Genomic DNA, 18809 nt, shown 5'->3' with positions numbered 1-18809 from the left:
CTAAAGTTTCCCTCCCAATAAACTCTGTGGTCTATTAACTGATTAAAAGATAATTGGCACCACTTTACATTCAAAATTATATTTATTTGTTTCACGGTAACTTATTAATCTTTATTACGATTTTTTGTCTTGTAATTACCTTTGATTTTATTTTACCATTATTCTATCAGAACATGTGTCGGTTTTGTATGGAATTCAAAAAAATTATGTTAAAAACGTTATTCACTCTTGAAAGTGTGTGGTGTGTGTTATCTCTAGTCTACAGTTTCCTTTGCTCTTATATTATTTATGTCATTCAAAATTTCCTTCTTTTGTCGACTCAAAGCCAAGAATATTTTCGTTATTAATCCTGCCTTAGAAATTTACACGATTGTTCCCCAGATGTAAATTAATAAAAATATAAATGCATGCTTTTTTTTACTGTTTCATCACTATACTTTAATTTTGGGGTCCCATAAAAAGTTGTGATTAAACTCTCTTTTCTCACCGAAAGTACTCGCATTCCAATGTTTTCAAAATTCTGTCATCTTAAAGCACATCTAAAGTTACTTACTTATCAATGCACTAGCAAAACCAGAACTTGCCTGTAAATTCAGTGGTTTGCATGTGTAGTCCCGTGAGCATAGTGCTAGAGCTGATGAATGGATAATCCCAAGATTCACCCACAACCAAGAGACCTTGAGTAAATAATCATTTCTACATCTTTCCCTAATTCTTAGAATGGAAGGAAATCATTAAGCTAAATGCATTCTGGTGTGAGAAGGAGCTCACTATTCAATTACTTTTTCAACACTATTCATTCAAACCAAACTGTACAACAGATAAAAGGTGCCATGATTATATGAAGATCATTTCTAGGAAGGAATTATCATGACGCCACCATCAGCTTAGTATTGAGTTCAAATAATGTTCTGTATTCCTGCTTCCAACATTTAAATATCTCTTTACTTTTCAGCATTTTGAAAAAGGTTCCTGAGGCTTTTTGTTTTGGATTTTTGTTCGTTCATTCATTTGTTTGTTTGTTTGTTTAGATCTACCAAATTATGAAGTCAGTGCATACACTGTATTGAGACTCTAGGATCTCTGACAGACAATAATGGGGACTAGATTTTGTGAATAAGTAAACAAATTGACAATATTGACAGTTCAAGTCCCTGCAATTTTCCTTGTTTAAAATAACTTATCATTAGGCACAGTCTTCATAACCTAGTGAACTGTGAAGAAATTCAGTGATATATAAGTAGACAAAAGAGATGTATACAGAGAAAAAAATTTCATATCTCTTTACCTCAGTGGGAAAGCTTCCTTGTTCATGACAAAGAAGATTGGGAATCCTCCCCAAATCCTCAGTCCCTGGTTTATCTGCACCTGATACTTGTCCCTCACCTCTGAATAGTTCCTGCTGCTTAACTAACACAGAAAACTGGCATATATTATCAGTCATTCCCAGCATAAAACAAGAAGAGAACAAAGTCATCTTTTTTTGTTCTCAACATAAATATTGATGTCTTGACTTCTTGTAAATTTCAGAGAGTCTATATCATGGGATATCTGAATACATCCCAGGTCCATATCAGAATGTCAAACCTGCCATCACGACTCACTATCCCTCTGCTTCTTCACCTACACAAGCTGCTATAACATTACCTATTCTCCAGAATTACTGGAGTCAATATTTGTGAACTGCCACAACAATTGTATTGCAGATGTCACTAAGTGAATTGACACACATCACTGTCTCCTTAACAGTGTCTATCTCCCTGGACATAGTCCATCATTTTTATAGTCTTCATAGTACCACCTGTAAGATTAGTGCCCAAGTTTTGATGTTGTATTGAATTTTTTGATAACACAACCCTTTGTCATTCCCCAACTAGACTGACAACCACTTGAGGAAGAAATATGAATATATCAGTCCCTTTCAGTATTTCTATTATGTCACAAAGGATTTTCCAAATTTTACTTTTTTATTTAATCTAATAATGTAATTCCAGAACAAATTTTTCTTTAATAAGTCTTTGGTTCACTTTGGCATAATTCCTAATCCTACTTAAATTTTATTAAGAAAACAATCATTATATCAAACAGTGTTTATGTTAGCTTTTTCATCATGACTATATTTCTTTACAGACAATTGTGTCTAGAAATGACTATAGCTGTAACTGGCATGCTTACTTCTTATTCAAAGGTCATAAACTTAGAGAGTCTTATGTTAATTACTAACATACCCACCTTAGATATTAAAACAAGAGTGTTGGGTTTAAAGCAGTCCAACCCTCCTGACCCTGTCTGACTTGGACACATCAGACTGAAGGCCACTTGCTTGCGTGTGTATGTTTGTATGTGGTGGTTTTCTCAATGCCTAGCTCCTGAAGAATGAAAAAGCAGCTCAGAAGACCTAAGAAGTAAAAGCCATTAATGAATCCAGTCCAAACACCAATTCACATTGCTTAAAAACAGACGAGTAAATCTTGTAGTGCTTCAATATATGTAGTTACCATAGAGAGTGGGCAGGTTTTCTAACTGCTTGGAGTCATCTTAGCTCCTTGTTAAGTTCTAGCTCAGCCAGAGGTTTAAACCATGACCAAAATATTCGCATTTGACTCCTGTCCCCATAAAAAAATGAATCGCTAGTTTATTCATCTTGCCTAATGGCACAGAAGGGCAAAACAAGTACCCAAACAATGAATAATAATGCCAGAACTCAGGCTGCAAAATCAATACAGCTCATCAGCCAAGCCTGCTTTGTCTTAGAGCTCTCATCCCTGACTGCAGTGGAGCTTACCTTCTGAATTATATATGTGTATTGACCTGATTACATAAATATTGACTTCTCCTATATGAGGCCTCCTTTTTTTCAGTCTCAGTGTAATTATGGTGTCAATATTTGTGGCTGTGGTAACACTGAGCTGAAATCTTTTCATTGTGACAGATAGCAGCATGCCATGACATAACTCAATGTCATGCAGCCTTAGAACGCTGCAACAATAGATAGTGAGGGAGGGATAAAACAGCAGGCCGCTGGGTGTATCACACTAACACATACACCTGAGGAAAGCGAATGGTTCATTGGGAATCATGTAAGGGCCATTCTCTAGGCAGCGGTCAGATTCCATAACACACAGGAAAAAATGAGTAAAAAGTAAGTGTATCACTTCACCTACCTTTTATTTCTTTTATATTTAAATCAAGTGCTCCGTGTCTACCCTCAATCACCAGTGTTCCTATTGAAGAGTTCTCCTATATGTTGACCGATGTCTATACTGCTAACTTCATACCTCTATGTGCACAAAAAGGCTACAAAATTCATTGATTTGGGGATGTCATTATAACACCATCCCTATGCCCAGCCTCATAAGTGAAATCTGAAGAGTAACATTCACAAAAATAGAGTGTAGAATGCAGCTTTCCGGGGACTTCTACAGTTTCTAGGCTTCCAGCTGCGGAAGAAGTGGTGATAGAAAATAGGTGAATGCTTCCGAGAGGGAGTAATGAAATTCAGGAAGGAGGTACACATGCTTCAGACCCAATACAAAGCACAAAGTATAGCTCATGATGTTGTATCATATATTTTGAAATTACTAAGTGAGTTTTAAAGTCACAATATAAAACTAGTTATTTATTCCACATTGTGTTATATCATGACATCTCTTTGTATTGCATAAATGTATTTAATAAAAATTAAAAACAAATAAGCAAAAAACCCCATCCTTACTTTATTCTGATGTAAGGCAATGTCTAGAAATTCAACTTTAAGCAGTCTTATTTAATTATTTCTTCTTAACCTCATTGAATTATCAGGAGAAGACTTGTTGCTAGTTCTATAGTTGACAGAAAGGGAAAAACATTAATGAATTACCTCAGGACATTACATCTCACTAAATGACATCACCTCTTAATGGCATTAGAGAAATACCCCTGAAGATATATTTTTGAGCGAAAGATTAGTCTTTGATTTTACATCATGTCTGAGAATACCCATATAAAGAGGTGATTTATAAATATGAATAGGACAGGCCTACTCGTGGCATATGCAGCTCAGAGCCCCGTGTGAACACAGAGAATATAATCAAGGCAAGAAGACTGTGATGTAAGCCTATCGGGTTTAAGAACTGTAGAGAGAAGCCTTTTCCTCGTCTGCCACTTGGTTTTTCCCCCTGCCAGTCACCTGGGCTCCGCTGCGTTGCAGTCCCCAAATAACACACAAGACGCTGTATTAATTATGAAGCTGTTGGCCTTGCTTGGTTTTTACTGGCTAGCTCTGACTTAAGTATTTATCCCATAATTGCTAATCTAAGTATTTCTCTTACCGGAGAATAGTTCTAGATATCTCACTTCTCTAGCAGGCTACATCGTGACTCCCTGTGTTTCTCCTTCCCAGCAGACTCCTCGACTCCTAGTCCCACCTATCTTGCTTCCCTATTGGCTAACAGTGCTTTATTGACATATACACAGAACTTCCCCATCATCTCCTCTTTTCTGTCTAAACAAAAAGAAAGGTCTTAACATTAACATAGTCAAATTATATATAACAGAACAGTTATCAAGTAAGAACACAGTTACAATATTTTGTTTATCAACATTCAGCAAGATTTAAAGAAAATATCATCCATCCCATCCTTGTGAGTCCAAAGTTTTATATGTAGCTTATCTTTTATCATAACTAAGGAAAATTATAACTAACTGCCTTTAACTCTATCAAAGACCACAGAAGGATAATGTGTAAACACTAGTATTGACACTTGCTGCCTGGACAGTCACCAAAAGTTCCTCTGTAACACTGGGGCATCCATCTTCAGCCCATAGGCCACAGTGTCTCTGGAAGACTTCTCAGCAAAGCAGGAAATTTCAAACTGTCCATCTTCATCAGAAGTCTGTCAGTCATTTTTCTGTGTCCTGTAGAAAGTCTCGTAGACTCTTCCATGAATCAGGAACCCTGAAGGACTATTTGAGTTCAGCAGTCACTTTCCTGTGGGTCCTGCATATCCAGTTTATACAGCAACAGTCAAGCAGTCTAGGCAAGAGCAGTTTCTTACCCAAATGGCTAATCTTGCCATGTTGAAAGCAAACTCCATAACGAGTTTTTTGATGCCCATTTTCCTCTCAGACGTAATTGGTGCTCACAGGAGCAGACATTTCTCATTGTCAAGAAAAACTGAAAACATTTTAAATGCCATTTTCTGAAGGTCTTTGAAAGGTTTTAAGACTGTCTATCTCAAATACATTTCTGCATATCTAGAAAACCTAACTTACCTAACTGTAAGTTCTGACTATTATAAGTAACTATCTAGAGTCTGTATTTAATTATACATTATGTTTTAAAAGATCAGTATGAGCACAATACTTAATCAAGAGGAGAAATATACATATCATAAAACTGACCTTGAATTTGTCTCAATAAATGAAAAACCATACCAATACCAAGTATTCATTTCCATACCATAATCCCATTTTTCCTTTAAAAAGAGATTTGTTGTGATCATTAATCAATTATAAGCAACCCATTTAAATGAAAACAAATATTTATAAACAAGATGGGAATTAGGACGTCGCACATTCCAAACTGACTCGTGCTGGGCACTGTTCATTCCATGGGGATCATGACAAAACTCAGAAACCTGTATAAGTCCTTATTTTCGGGGTCTGTAAAGCTGCATCATCTTAGCTGTTTTAGATGTTGAATCACTCGGGCCATTGCTTCCGGGGATCTTGGTTCATCAAACCACAGAAGCCTAGAAGGAATCCATAGCTTTCCATTTTCTATAGAAACATAAACAAAATCTCTTTTCCCAAGTAACATATCCTTATACTTAAATTTTGAAGTCAAGGCATTTTCAAAAGATGAAAGTTGAATTAATTCAGCAGCATTCATAATCAAGTATACTTTAGCAGTTGTTCCTTCCTTAGAAATCAAAAAACTGAAAAACACAATAGCATACAGTATCCAGGCTTTCTGTGTATTTTTCATCTTTGCATGGCTTATTTGTTTATCTATTATTATTATTCTGTTTCTTTTACTTTTAGTTCTTTATTTTTGTTTGAGACAGGGTTTCTCTTTGGAAATCTGCCTGCCTCTGCCTCTGGAGTAAATCCTACTGGCATGTGCCACCACAGCCAGCTTCTCCATGTATTTACCACTATGTCATTTCTTTTTCTCTCTAAGTATTACGTATATTTTTAAACACACTGTAAACCTTTAGAGGTTTTTCTTCATCCATGTCTGACTTTACTGTAAATCTTTGTGTTTTTCTGGCCACATGTCTTATCTGGTAAAACTGTGGCTGTTTAAATTGCAGTTTTTCCAAGATGACGGGCATAAGCATGACTCCATCCCACTGTCTCAGTCTATGCTGACATCCAGCAAAAGCTGCCGGCCTAGAGATGTGGTCACTGCCACTTCCAGCTGTACAAACACATCTTTCAATCGTTAGCAGAGCCTCTTAAAAGAACCTTGTTGGGTTTTTTGGTTTTGTTTTTTTTATGCTGAGTCAGGAAGACTCCCTTAAGCGAGCCGCATGAGTCTTTGCTTGTTGCTAGCAAAACAGAGTCCACCTGAGAAAAATGCTGCTATCAAGAAACCATGCTTTTCTCTGTTCTTTGTTTCTAAAATTCCTTTAAAGCTTTTGCTATTCTACATGGAAATTCAATCCCACTCCTGACACCATTATGTTGAGAGATGCCTTTTCCTTGTCTGCCGCTTGGTTTTTCCTCCTGCCAGTCACCTGGGCTCTGCCGCCGTGTGCTTTAACTGTGGTAAAATAGGACATCTGAGTAGGAACTGTAGACAACACATTCCTATAAATAATGATTTACCAGGAATGCATCAAACAGAAAGCCTCAGCCTCCTGGTCTCTGAAGGTGGTGTGGAAAGGGAAAACATTGGACCAAGGAATTCTGGTCGATTACAGATAGACAAGGTAGACCTTTACAGCCAGGAAACGTAAGAAGGGGCCTCAGGAAGTCCCCAAAAAGCAAGATTATCCAGTCATTCCCAGTGACAGTGGAGGACAGTCTCTCCCAGAACAATTAGAAGATCCACTGCCCATTGTAAATAATATGGCACTGGATAATACATTAGCTCCAGAGGATGAATCAATTATATCAGGAGGAAATAAAAAACATATATTTTGGCAAAATTCTTTTTTTTTTTATTTTCCAGTTTAAATTTAGATAAGAAACGAGGTTGCTTCACAAGTCAGTTCCAGGTCCCTCTCCCATTCCCTCCCGTCCTCCCGTGCCCTCCCCCCAACCACCCCCCCCCACTTTATCACGTCATTCCCCCAGGGAGGGTGAGGCCCTCCATGGGGGTATCCATAGTCTGTCATTTCATATAGGGCAGGGCCTAGACCCTTCCCCAAGAGTTCAGGGTGAGAGTGCACCTCACATTGTTCTATGAGAGTCCAAAGTCTGTGTGTATACTTAGGATGGGTACTGATCTGCTGCAAAAGGCTCAATAGATTCCCTAGGCCTCCTCACTGACACCCAAATTCAGGGGGTCTTGATCAGTCCCATGCAGGATTCCCAGGCTGATGCCTGGGATTCAAGAGTTAACCTTTGTCTGGTCAGCTGTTTCTTGGGGTTAAACCAGCCCAGTCTTAATCCCTTTGATCATCAGTCCTCCCTCTCTGTTACTGGCTTTCTTGAGTTCAGCTCAGTACTTAACCAAGGGAGTCTGCCTCTTCTTCAATCAGCCACTAAATTAAGTTTCTGTTTCCCAGACTCTCTGGCCATAGGATTGTAGGCTGGCACTCCCCAGATCTATGTCTAAAATCCATATAGGAGAGAGTACATGCCATGTTTCTCTTTTTGTGACTGGGTTAACTCACTCAGGATGGTTTCTTCTAGTGTCATCCATTTGCCTGTGAATCCCATGATTCCATTGTTTTTTTCTGCTGAATAGTACTCCATTGTGTAGATGTACCACATTTTCTCTATCCACTCTTCGGGTGAGGGACATCTAGGTTGCTTCCAAGTTCTGGCTATTACAAATAAAGCTGCTATGAACATAGTGGAACAGACATCTTTGTTGTATGAATGGGCATTTTTGGGATATATGCCTGGGAGTGGAGTTGCTGGGTCTTGTGGTAGGTTTATTCCCATTTTTCTGAGGAATCTCCATACTGATTTCCAAAGTGGCTGAACTAGTTGGCACTCCCACCAGCAATGGAGGAGTGTTCCCCTTTCACCACATCCTCTCCAGCATAAATTGTCATTGGTGTTTTTGATTTTAGCCATTCTGACAGGAGTGAGATGGTATCTCAGAGTTGTTTTGATTTGCATTTCCCTGATGGCTAAGGATGTTGAGCACTTTCTCAAGTGCCTCTCAGCCATTTTAGACTCCTCTATTGAAAACTCTCTATTTAGTTCTGCAGCCCACTTTTTAATTGGGTCCTTTGCTGTTTTGGAGACTTGCTTCTTGAGTTCTTTGTAAATTTTGGAGATCAACCCTCTGTCAGATGTGGGATTAGTGAATATTTTTTCCCATTCTGTGGGCTGCCTTTTTGTCTTGCTGACTGTGTCCTTTGCCTTACAGAAGCTTCTCAGTTTCAGTAGGTCCCATTTATTAATTGTTGATCTCACTGTCTGTGCTACTGGTGTTATGTTCAGGCAGCTGTCTCCTGTACCAATTCGTTCAAGGGTACCACCCACTTTCTCTTCTATGAGGTTCAGTGTGGCTGGATTTATGTTGAGGTCTTTGATCCATTTGGACTTAAGTTTTGTGCATAGCGATAAACATGGATCGATCCGCATTCTTCTACATGCCAGTCTCCAGTTATGCAAGCACCATTTGTTGAAGATGCTTTCTTTATTCCATTGTATATTTTTAGCTTCTTTGTCAAAGATCAGATGTTCGGATGTATGTGGGTTAATACCCGGATTTTCAATTCGATTCCATTGGTCTACCTGTCTATTTTTGTGCCAATACCAAGCTGTTTTCAGGACTATAACTCTGAAATAGAGCTTGAGGTCAGGGATGGTGATGCCTCCGGACGTTGCCTTGTTGAACAGGGTTGTTTTGGCTGTCCTGGGTCTTTTGCTTTTTCATACAAAATTGATTATTGTTCTTTAAAGGTCTGTGAAGAATTGTGCTGGGATTTTAATGGGGATTGCATTGAATCTGTAGATTGCTTTTGGCAGGATTGCCATTTTTACTACATTGGTCCTACCTATCCAACAGCATGGGAGATCTTTCCATTTTCTGAGGGCTTCTTTAATTTCTTTCTTTAAAGATTCAAAGTTCTTGCAATACAGGTCTTTCACTTCTTTGGTTAGCGTTACCCCAAGGTATTTTATGTTGTTTGTGGCAATTGTAAAGGGTGATGTTTCTCTGATTTCTCTTTCAGCCCTTTTATCATCTGTATATAGTAGGGTTACTGATTTTCTTGAGTTGATCTTGTAGCCTGCCACTTTGCTGAAGGTGTTAATCAGCTGTAAGAGTTCCCTGATAGAGTTCTTTGGGTCATTGATGTAAACTATCATATCGTCTGCAAACAGTGAAAGTTTGACCTCTTCCTTCCCAATTTGTATCCCCTTGATCCCCCTTTGTTGTCGTATGGCAATAGCTAGAACTTCAAGTACCATGTTGAAAAGGTATGGAGAGAGTGGACAGCCTTGTTTGTTCCTGATTTTAGAGGAATTGCGTTGAGTTTCTGTCCATTTAGTTTGATGTTGGCTGTTGGTTTACTGTATATAGCTTTTATTATGTTTAAGTATGTCCCTGTTATCCCAGATCTCATCAAGACCTTTATCATGAAGGGGTGTTGGATATTGTCAAAGGATTTTTCAGCATCTAGTGAGATGATCATGTGATTTTTGTTTTTCAGCTTGTTTATATGGTGGATTATGTTGATGGATTTTCATATGTTGAACATCCCTGCATCCCTGGGATGAAACCTACTTCATCATGGTGAATGATTGTTTTGATGTGTTCTTGGATCCGATTTGCCAGTATTTTATTGAGTATTTTTGCATCAATGTTCATGAGGGATATTGGTCTGAAGTTCTCTTTCTTAGTTGTATCTTTGTGTGGCTTGGGGATCAAGGTTATTGAAGCCTCATAGAAAGAGTTTGGCAAAGACCCTTCTGATTCTATTATGTGGAACACTTTGAGAAGAATTGGTATAAGCTGTTCTTTGAATTTCTGGTAGAATTCTGCACTGAGGCCATCTGGACCTGGACTTTTTTTGGTTGGGAGTCTTTTGATGACAGCTTCTATTTCCATAGGGGTTATAGGTCTATTTAAATTGCTTATCTGTTCTTGATTTAGTTTTGGCAAATCATAGCTGTCCAGGAAGTCATCCATTTCCTTTAAATTTTTGAATTTTGTGGAGTACAGGTTTTCAAAGTATGACCTAATGATTCTCTGGATTTCCTCAGAGTCTGTTGTTATGTCTCCCTTTTCCTTTCTGATTTTGTTAATTTGCGTGTTCACACTCTGCTGTTTGGTAAGTTTGGACAAAGGTTTTTCTATCTTGTTGATTTTCTCAAAGAACCAACTCTTCGTTGCATTGATTCTTTGTATTGTCTTCCTGGTTTCTACTTTATTGATTTCAGCCCTCAATTTGATTATTTCCTGGCGTCTACTCCTCCTGGGGGAGTTTGCTTCTTTGTGTTCTAGAGCTTTTAGCTGTGATGTTAATTCTCTGGTATAACTGTTCTCCTGTTTCTTCATGTGAGCACTTAGTGCTATGAACTTCCCCCGTAGCACTGCTTTCAAAGTGTCCCATAGGTTTGGGTATGTTGTGTCTTCATTCTCATTGAATTCGAGGAAGTCTTTAATTTCTTTTTGTATTTCCTCTTTGACCCAGGGATGGTGCAGTTGAGCATTATTCAATTTCCATGAGTTTGTAGGTTTTCTGCAATTTGTGTTGTTGTTGAATTCTAATTTTAAGGCATGGTGGTCTGATAAGAGGCATGGAGTTATTCCAATTTTTTTGTAGCTGCTGAGGTTTGATATGTTGCCAAGTATATGGTTGATTTTTGAGAAGGTTCCATGTGGTGGTGACAAGAAGGTATATTCTTTTTTATGTGGATGAAATGTTCTATAGATATCTGTTAATCCCAGTTGGGTCATTACTTCTATTAGACCCTTTGCTTCTTTGTTGAGTTTCTGTCTGGTATTCCTGTCTAGTGGTGAGAGTGGTGTGTTGAAATCTCCCACTATAACTGTGTGGGGCTTTAGATGAGATTTAAGTTCTAATAATGTTTCTTTAACAAATGTGGATGCCTTTGTATTGGGGGCATAGATGTTCAGGATAGACACTTCATCTTGGTGGGTTTCACCTGTGATGAGTATGTAATGACCTCCTTCATCTCTTTTGATTGATTTTATTTTAAAGTCTAGTTTGCTAGATATTAGGATTGCTACCCCTGCTTGTTTTTTGGGTCCATTTGATTGAAAAAAATTTTCCCAACCTTTAACTCTCAGGTAATGTCTGTCTTTGAGGGTGAGGTGTGTTTCTTGTATGCAGCAGAAGGAAGGGTTCTGTCTTCGAATCCATTCTGCTAGTCTGTGTCTTTTTATGGGTGTGTTAAGGCCGTTAATATTGAGGGATATTAATGACCATTGATTGCTCATCCTTCTTCGATTTGCGATGGTTGTTGTTGGTGGAATTATGTGTGGAATTTTACCCCTTTGTTCTTTTGGCTGTTGGTAGAGAGGGATTCTCTAATGCTTATGTTTTTTGGTTGTAGTTAGCGTCCTTGGGTTGGAGTTTTCCTTCCAAAATTTTCTGTAGGGCTGGGTTAGTGGACACATATTGCTTGAATCTAGTTTTGTCATGGAATATCTTGTTTTCTCCGTCTATAGTGATTGAGAGCTTTGCCGGGTATAGTAGTCTGGGCTGGCATCCATGGTCTCTTAGTGTAGGTAGAATATCTGTCCAGGACCTTCTGGCTTTCAGAGTTTCCATGGAGAAATCAGGTGTAATTCTGATAGGTCTGCCTATATATGTTACTTGACCTTTTTCCTTAGCTACTCTTAATATTCTTTCTTTATTCTGTATGTTTGGGGTCTTGATTATTATGTGGCGAGGGCATTTTTTTTGTGGTCCACTCTATTTGGTGTTCTGTAGGCTTCTTGTACCTTCATTGGCATGTCTTTCTTAAGGTTGGGAAAGTTTTCTTCTAAGATTTTGTTGAATATTCCTTCTGCCCCTTGGAGGTGGATTTCTTCTCCTTCTTCTATACCTATTATTCTTAGGTTTGGTCTTTTCATGGTGTCCCATATTTCCTGGATGTTTTGTGTTAAGGATTTGTTGGATTTAAGGTTTTCTTTGGTTGATAAATCCATTTCTCCCAGTGTATCTTCAACACTTGAGATTCTCTCTTTCATCTCTTCTATTCTGTTGGTAATGCTTGTATTGGTAGTGCCTGACTGTTTGTCCAGTTTTTCTATTTTCTGCCTTTCTTCAGATTGTGTTTTTTTAATGTCTCTATTTCAGTTTTCAACCCTTGCAGTGTTTGCATTGCTTCTTGCAATTTTCTGTTTATCTGTTCGTCCGTTTGTTGCCTATTATTAATTTTTTGGTTTGTTCTTTCTTCCATTCCTTGCATTTTTTGGTTTGCTTTTTGTTCCATTTCTTGCATTTTGTGCTTTGTTTCTTCTTCCATTTCCTGCCTTTTTTGGTTTGTTTCTTCTTCCATTTTTTTCATTTTTTGCTTTGTTTTTTCTACCATTTCTTGCATTTTTTGCTTTGTTTCTTCTTCCATTTCCTGCCTTTTTTGGTATGTTTCTTCTTCCAATTCTTGCATTTTTTGCTTTGTTTTTTCTTCCATTTCTTGCATTTTTTGCTTCATTTCTTCTTCCATTTCGTGCCTTTTTTGGTTTGTTTTTTCTTCCAATTCTTGCATTTTTTGGTTTGTTTTTTCTTCCATTTCTTGCATTTTTTGGTTTATTTTTTCTTCCATTTCTTTGAGGGATTTTCCAATATCCTCTTTTAGGGCCTCTATCATTTTCATGAAAGTGCTTTTAAGGTCATTCTCTTCTGCTTCATTTGCATTGGAATGTTGGGGTCTTGCTGGTGTGGAGTCTCTAGAATCTGGCGGTGTCATATTTGTTTTTCTGTTGCTGACTGTGTTTTTGTATTGTCTCTTTCCCATCTCTTCTTCTAGTGGGTGCAGAAAGAGCCCCTTACTGGTCTGGGGAACAGAGTTCCCTTTTGGTGGGTGCTAGTAAGTCCAATAATCTGGTGGTTTTTCTATTCCTTGTCCAAATCCTGGTCCCGTGGGTGGAGAATAAGAACAGGAATCTGGGGTGCTTAGCCTCCTACCTGGTCCCCTGGACCCTATGCTGGGTCCTGTTGTACCTGATCCGGAACAGCTACTCCCCTGGTCTCCCTGGCTCCTTTGGTTTCCTGGTCTCGTTGGTGGGAGAGAAGATCTGGAGTCTGGGGTGCTTGGCTCCCACCGGGATTGGGAGCTCTGTGCAGTTCCAAGGCGATCTGCAGGCACTGGAACACAGTCCAGGAAGTCGGCCTGTTTACCTGATGCTGCTGGAGGGATAGCTACTTCCCTGGATTCCCAGGCTCCTCTTGTTTCCTGGTCTCGATGGTGGGAGAGAAGATCTGGAGTCTGGAGTGCTTGGCTCCCGCCGGGATTGGGAGCTCTGTGCAGTTCCCAGGCAATCTGCAGGCACTGGAACACAGGCCGGGAAGCCGGCCTGTTTGCCTGATGCTGCCGGAGGGATAGCTCTTGGCAAAATTCTATACAATATCATAGACCCAAGTTATCCGTTAAAGTAAATAATGTGGTTATTAACAGCATTTTGGACACCGGAAGTGACGTCACCATAATTAATATAGTAAGGCAGTACAGAAAACAGATGCCAAATGTACAGGCTGTACAGAAGCAGGATGCTAGTGCCAAACCTATAGAGCAACCAAAAGCTCTACCCTTAAAATGGCTGACAGATGGGCCTGTCTGGGTGGGTCAATGGCCTATGACATCTGAGAAGTTAGAGTCTTTGGAGAAGTTAGTTCAGGAACAGCTAGATGCTGGGCATCTTGAGGAATCAACTAGTGCATGGAATTCTCCAGTTTTTGTTGTCAAGAAGAAGTCTGGTAAGTGGAGAATAGTTCCAGACATCTCACTTCTCTGGCAGGCTACATCGTGACTCCTGTGTTTCTCCTTCCCAGCATACTCCTCGACCCCTATCTTGCTTCCCTTTTGGCCAGCAGTGCTTTATTGACATATACACAGAACTTCCCCATCAAAGAACTATTCTTTGCTGGCATGATGACATAGCCCCACATCACCCTGTGTTTTCTATTTGTCCTCCAGGGATGCCAGACAGCATGAACTTCAGCGATGTCAAGGAAGTCCATCGAGGAGACCGTGGAAATACTCTGGATACAACTGGAGCAGGATGTGCACCAGGAACTCAGTCTATGAAGCTTACTGTCATGGGAATGCTGATGCTTCTTGGGTTTTGGTAATGGCACTCTTCTCTCTGGACATACCTTACTGGAGTCCTGATTTATCATCCCTTATCTCCTTATGCCTGCAATAGAAGAGCTATTTTAAAGTAATGACTGAATTTAGGGAGAAGTGTGTCATGCTAACTTCTTAGAATTCAACTGGAATGTCCACAGAGTACCTAGAATTCAAGATTCTGGTGGACTGTTTCAAACTTCCCAAAGTCTAACTTAAACCTTCTTAAAATCTAACCTTAACCTAAAACTGTGAAAAACTCAGAAATGACTTTGAATAAGAAGGATTTGGGTATATCTGTAATTCTATTCTTCTCAGTTTCAAACCCCTTCCTTTTAAAATTGAGAGTGCTGTCATGTGAGAGTCTGTTTGCCAGGCTCCGGGAAGCAAGTAATAGTTCTTAAAGCCCCGGAATAGAAATAGAATTAAAGTCAAAGCACACAATGGCAAGTATTATGCATGTGTCTTAAAGTGAGTCTTCCATTTTTGCAAGTTAGAGAAAAAAATTTAAAAGTCTGTGAGTTATAGAGTAGATTAGCAGGGTGATTTCACAAAAGTTTACTGAAAGAGCTTGACTATGTATGTTTTTGCCACTATAGCTTCTCCCTCCACTGAGCTGAGTAATTTAGGGAAGCCCATGTGACGACCCTTTTACAATTCATTGTAGTATCACAACTCTCTCCTCCTTCCTCTTTACCTAAAAAAAATCTAGTTATGTCTGAAAGCACACTTGTATAATCTAATAAAGCTGTTGACGATTTGATGAGAAATTTTAAAGAATATTATAGTCATCTTATCCCCATTTTGAAAATGTTAATGGTTACATTTTTTGAGCATCATATGGAGCAAACCGTTGGCTATCCTTGCCTAAGGTCTGATGAATATCTTGCAACAGGTAATAAGACAGAGCATGAGGCATACAGGGCTTTAGCTCTCTTCCTCAGCAGGGAAGTTGCTAATCCACCATCCCAAATTTCTCAGCTGTGATGAGTTGCCTCCTCCACAGACAGATAGGGGACTTCTAAAACTGCACTGAAGCAAAGAGAGAACAGTCAATTTTTACTAAGAACTATCACACCTGGCTGTGGCCAGGAACCATAACGGATACTGAGCAAAAGAAAAGGGAAAGGAAATGCTGAACTTCTTAAGCAAATAATTCAAAAGGATTTAAAATGATCTCTGACAAGGGTGGTTGTAAAGGACTCATTTCAACAGCCCACATGACAGAGGCAGAATTAATTTCCCTAAGTCAGTAAACAATATATGATCAAACACTGTCTTTCTAGGTTCTCAATAGGTGACTGGATGTTTTGAAAGTTTAAAACTCCACAACAACTGGAGAGTTGTCAGTTTAAATTACAATACTTTGAACTGCTCGAACAGATTTTATTGTCTACTCAGGCACATTTTAAAACTGGAACCAGCATTTCGCCTGCTGGTTCTCTGTGTTATTTTCTTAGGCTGCTGTTCCAAGCAGAGATGGCTAACCCTTGACCCTTTACCTGCACTCAACCCCTCATGCTCCACAAATTACAAACTTAAACTTCTTTGTTCCACAAGTTTCTCTCTTATCTCAGCCCTTTATTGACATCACTATCTCAGAAAGAAAATGAACATTAAATCACTTATGCAATCTTTCTGCTGCCAAGGTTAGTTTTCTCTAGAAAAATGTCTGGGTTCCCAAATTTAGGGGAAACTCATTTTCAATACCCAGTCTGAAGAGCACAGTACAGGGTTCTAAGGTGTATATTTACAAAATTAGTTGGTTCAAGATAATTCAGGGCATTACTGGAAATGAATAAGAGCAGAGAAATAATAGAATCAATGGGTACATTTTGTAGACTACATTTTATGTTCTCAAGTATATGATGTCTATTTCCAGCTATGCACTTTGGAGACAATACATGTCAGAACAAGCTGTGAGCGCTCAGAGCCCTAGGAGGTTTTCAGAATTTCCTTAAGAGCCCGAGGCATCATTTCTAGCATTCTTGGTGAGAGTATTCATCCTTTTGTATCCCACTTGGTGATATTTGATATTTATATAGCATTTAATGCTGTAAAAATTTCTTTCAAATGAAACAAAACATCTCTAATGAACTCCCTCACTCTCAAGGGTGACTCTTAGTCAAACCGAAACAATGGCAGCAAATTTTCCATAATGTGACTCTAAATCTGTTTCTGATTGATTTCCATAAATGATATCTAAGAGGGATTAAGCAGGGTAAAATGGTGTAAGTATACACCTCATTTCCGCAAGGACCTAAAATACTGAAATATCACATTTTAGTCATATTTTATATTGTATAATTTTGATGAACTCATTTCTGAGCCCTGAGTGGTTTGTATACACATTGAAGTACTCACAAAATTGACTGCAGGGCTGGGGAATGCAATTCAGTTGTGTATTGCATACTGCATGTGAGTGAGCTTCTGAATTCAATCCCCAATGCCAGAAACTCCAAAGAAACTATGAACAACAATAACAACAAATATATATATATATATATATATGTATATATACATATACATATATATATATATATATTTGCAAAGAAGGAAACTAAAAAGAAAGAAAAGTCAGCAACAAAAACCCTTTGTTCTTAACTGATTGTCTTGTATCTCTGGGGGGAGAGTTGGTTAAGAATCAGAGCTAGCATTTACTTGCCCATTATTCTTCATAGACACGGTGACAAATGAGTTTATTGAATTTATGCACAATCTCTTTCGATCGTCCCAATAACATTATCACCTGTATTTTACCAATGAGAGGAATGAGGCTTGAGGGTACTATGAAATTTGTCTGATGCCATGCAACTAATCATTGTATAATTAGATTGGTGCATGTGAGGACTTTGAAAAAGATTATTTACATTCCTAGCTCAAAAGCAACAGTGTTTCAAAGCAATAGAGAAAAAAAGTAGGTGTTAACATTAAAATGATCCAGATTTATTTAACTGTCTAAACTAGTGTTTTCAAATCAAGTTGTATTGACTTCATACTTTCATCACTGACAAACTGCATGCAGATTTGCATATTAAATGTAAGCAAGGTAAGCATGGACTTTTTGCTCCGGCCATTGCTCATCTCTGACACATTCAAATCACATTCAGATATATCGGCTCCCACATAAATAAATAAATAAATTAGCCATCAACTATGAAAAAGAAGACAGCACTATTGGAACTATCATGGACCCATGAAATTATTTTTTGTTTCCCTTGCTAATGATGGGGATAAAATGTCTTGGCCTGAAAAAACAGGATAAAATTAAAGAAGGAAATTTAAAAAGGTAGAAGGGGGAGGAGAGAGGGTGGAGTGAAGGAGTGGAAAGGAATGGGAGAAAGGAGAATAAGGAAGGGAGGGAGGGGAAAGGAGAGGGGCAAGTTGATGAATGTGGAGTAATCTTGCTTTTATACAGGATTAACCTTTAAATCTACTGTTTGTTCAGGGGCATCTTGTGCATATGGGGATGCTGACCATATTTTCTCCTCACTAAATGGCAGAAGTTAATGAGATATTTTCCCCAAACACTCGTATCTACTGAAGTGTTTGCTAAGGACACTTTGGAAAGGACTCAATTAGGTTATTGTTTTCCGACACATAACTTTCTGCTTTATCTCCAGAGCCCTTCAAGTACAAAAAAATTGTTTTTTTCTTAGTACATGAATTTATCCTGGACTTTTGTTATTATGTAAGAAATTCACTGTGTGAAGGGAAGTCAGTATTTTCTCAGATTACCAATTGTGCATTCAAACAAATTTACATGGGTTATACGAAACTATAGTAATATTGTCATGTATATCTTTGGGCATATCAGCATTTTCTTTAAATGCATATTATTGTATGTAATTCATTTCTAATTAAAATATCAATAAAGCACAATTTACTGATTGAAAGTGTTTTTGTTTTCTAAAATTTAGAAAGTAATTTTATTTTTAAAAGTTCCTTCATCTACAAAAGAATTTTAAAATGTTACATAATATGATAAATTCATTCACAGTATTTGGAATGGAGTGGGCAAATATATTTGTACATATATTTGCAAATGTGTTATTCGAGTGTCTCCTTCCTGTAAATGTTCACACCGCGATGTGTTTTGCCAAGAAGTTTAGGAGATTATAGTTTGTGCCTTTCTGGTAAGGCTTTGCTGTGACTGTGACAAAGTTCAAGAAGAAAGAGATAATGAAATTTGAAACAAAATTAATAACCAGGAAAGAGGATCTGCAAGAGTCAGAACTCCTGGAAATAGAAGGACTTGTGTGAGTCACCAGGCTGGCTCTGATAATTTGGTAAGTAAAGTTTGACTTGTTTGAATTCTCACCCCAAGCTTGAGATCAATGGGCTAAAAGCAATGAAGTGTGGTAGACAAAAAGGAAGTC

At 38.3% G+C, this 18809-nt stretch overlaps 1 protein-coding gene across 2 annotated transcripts in view; it reads left to right on the top strand.

The window, feature by feature from the left end:
• Gpc5 (glypican 5) overlaps positions 1-18312 on the top strand; it is a 1283302-nt gene extending 1264990 nt beyond the window's left edge. The window contains exon 8 of one of the 2 annotated variants that reach the window (XM_005079439.4): positions 14281-18312. In XM_005079439.4, coding sequence (XP_005079496.2) covers positions 14281-14435 — 155 coding nt within the window. In that variant the 3' untranslated portion in view covers positions 14436-18312. The remainder of the gene's footprint in view (positions 1-14280) is intronic. The other variant, XM_040747101.1, reaches the window with a different exon arrangement.
• Positions 18313-18809: the final 497 nt, after the last annotated feature.

The sequence above is a fragment of the Mesocricetus auratus genome, unplaced genomic scaffold (genome assembly GCF_017639785.1).
Source record: "Mesocricetus auratus isolate SY011 unplaced genomic scaffold, BCM_Maur_2.0 Super-Scaffold_2245, whole genome shotgun sequence".
In the NCBI taxonomy this organism is placed as follows: Eukaryota; Metazoa; Chordata; class Mammalia; order Rodentia; family Cricetidae; genus Mesocricetus; species Mesocricetus auratus.
Note: the sequence above shows the minus strand (reverse complement) of the source record. Positions and strands in the feature narration are given on the sequence as shown.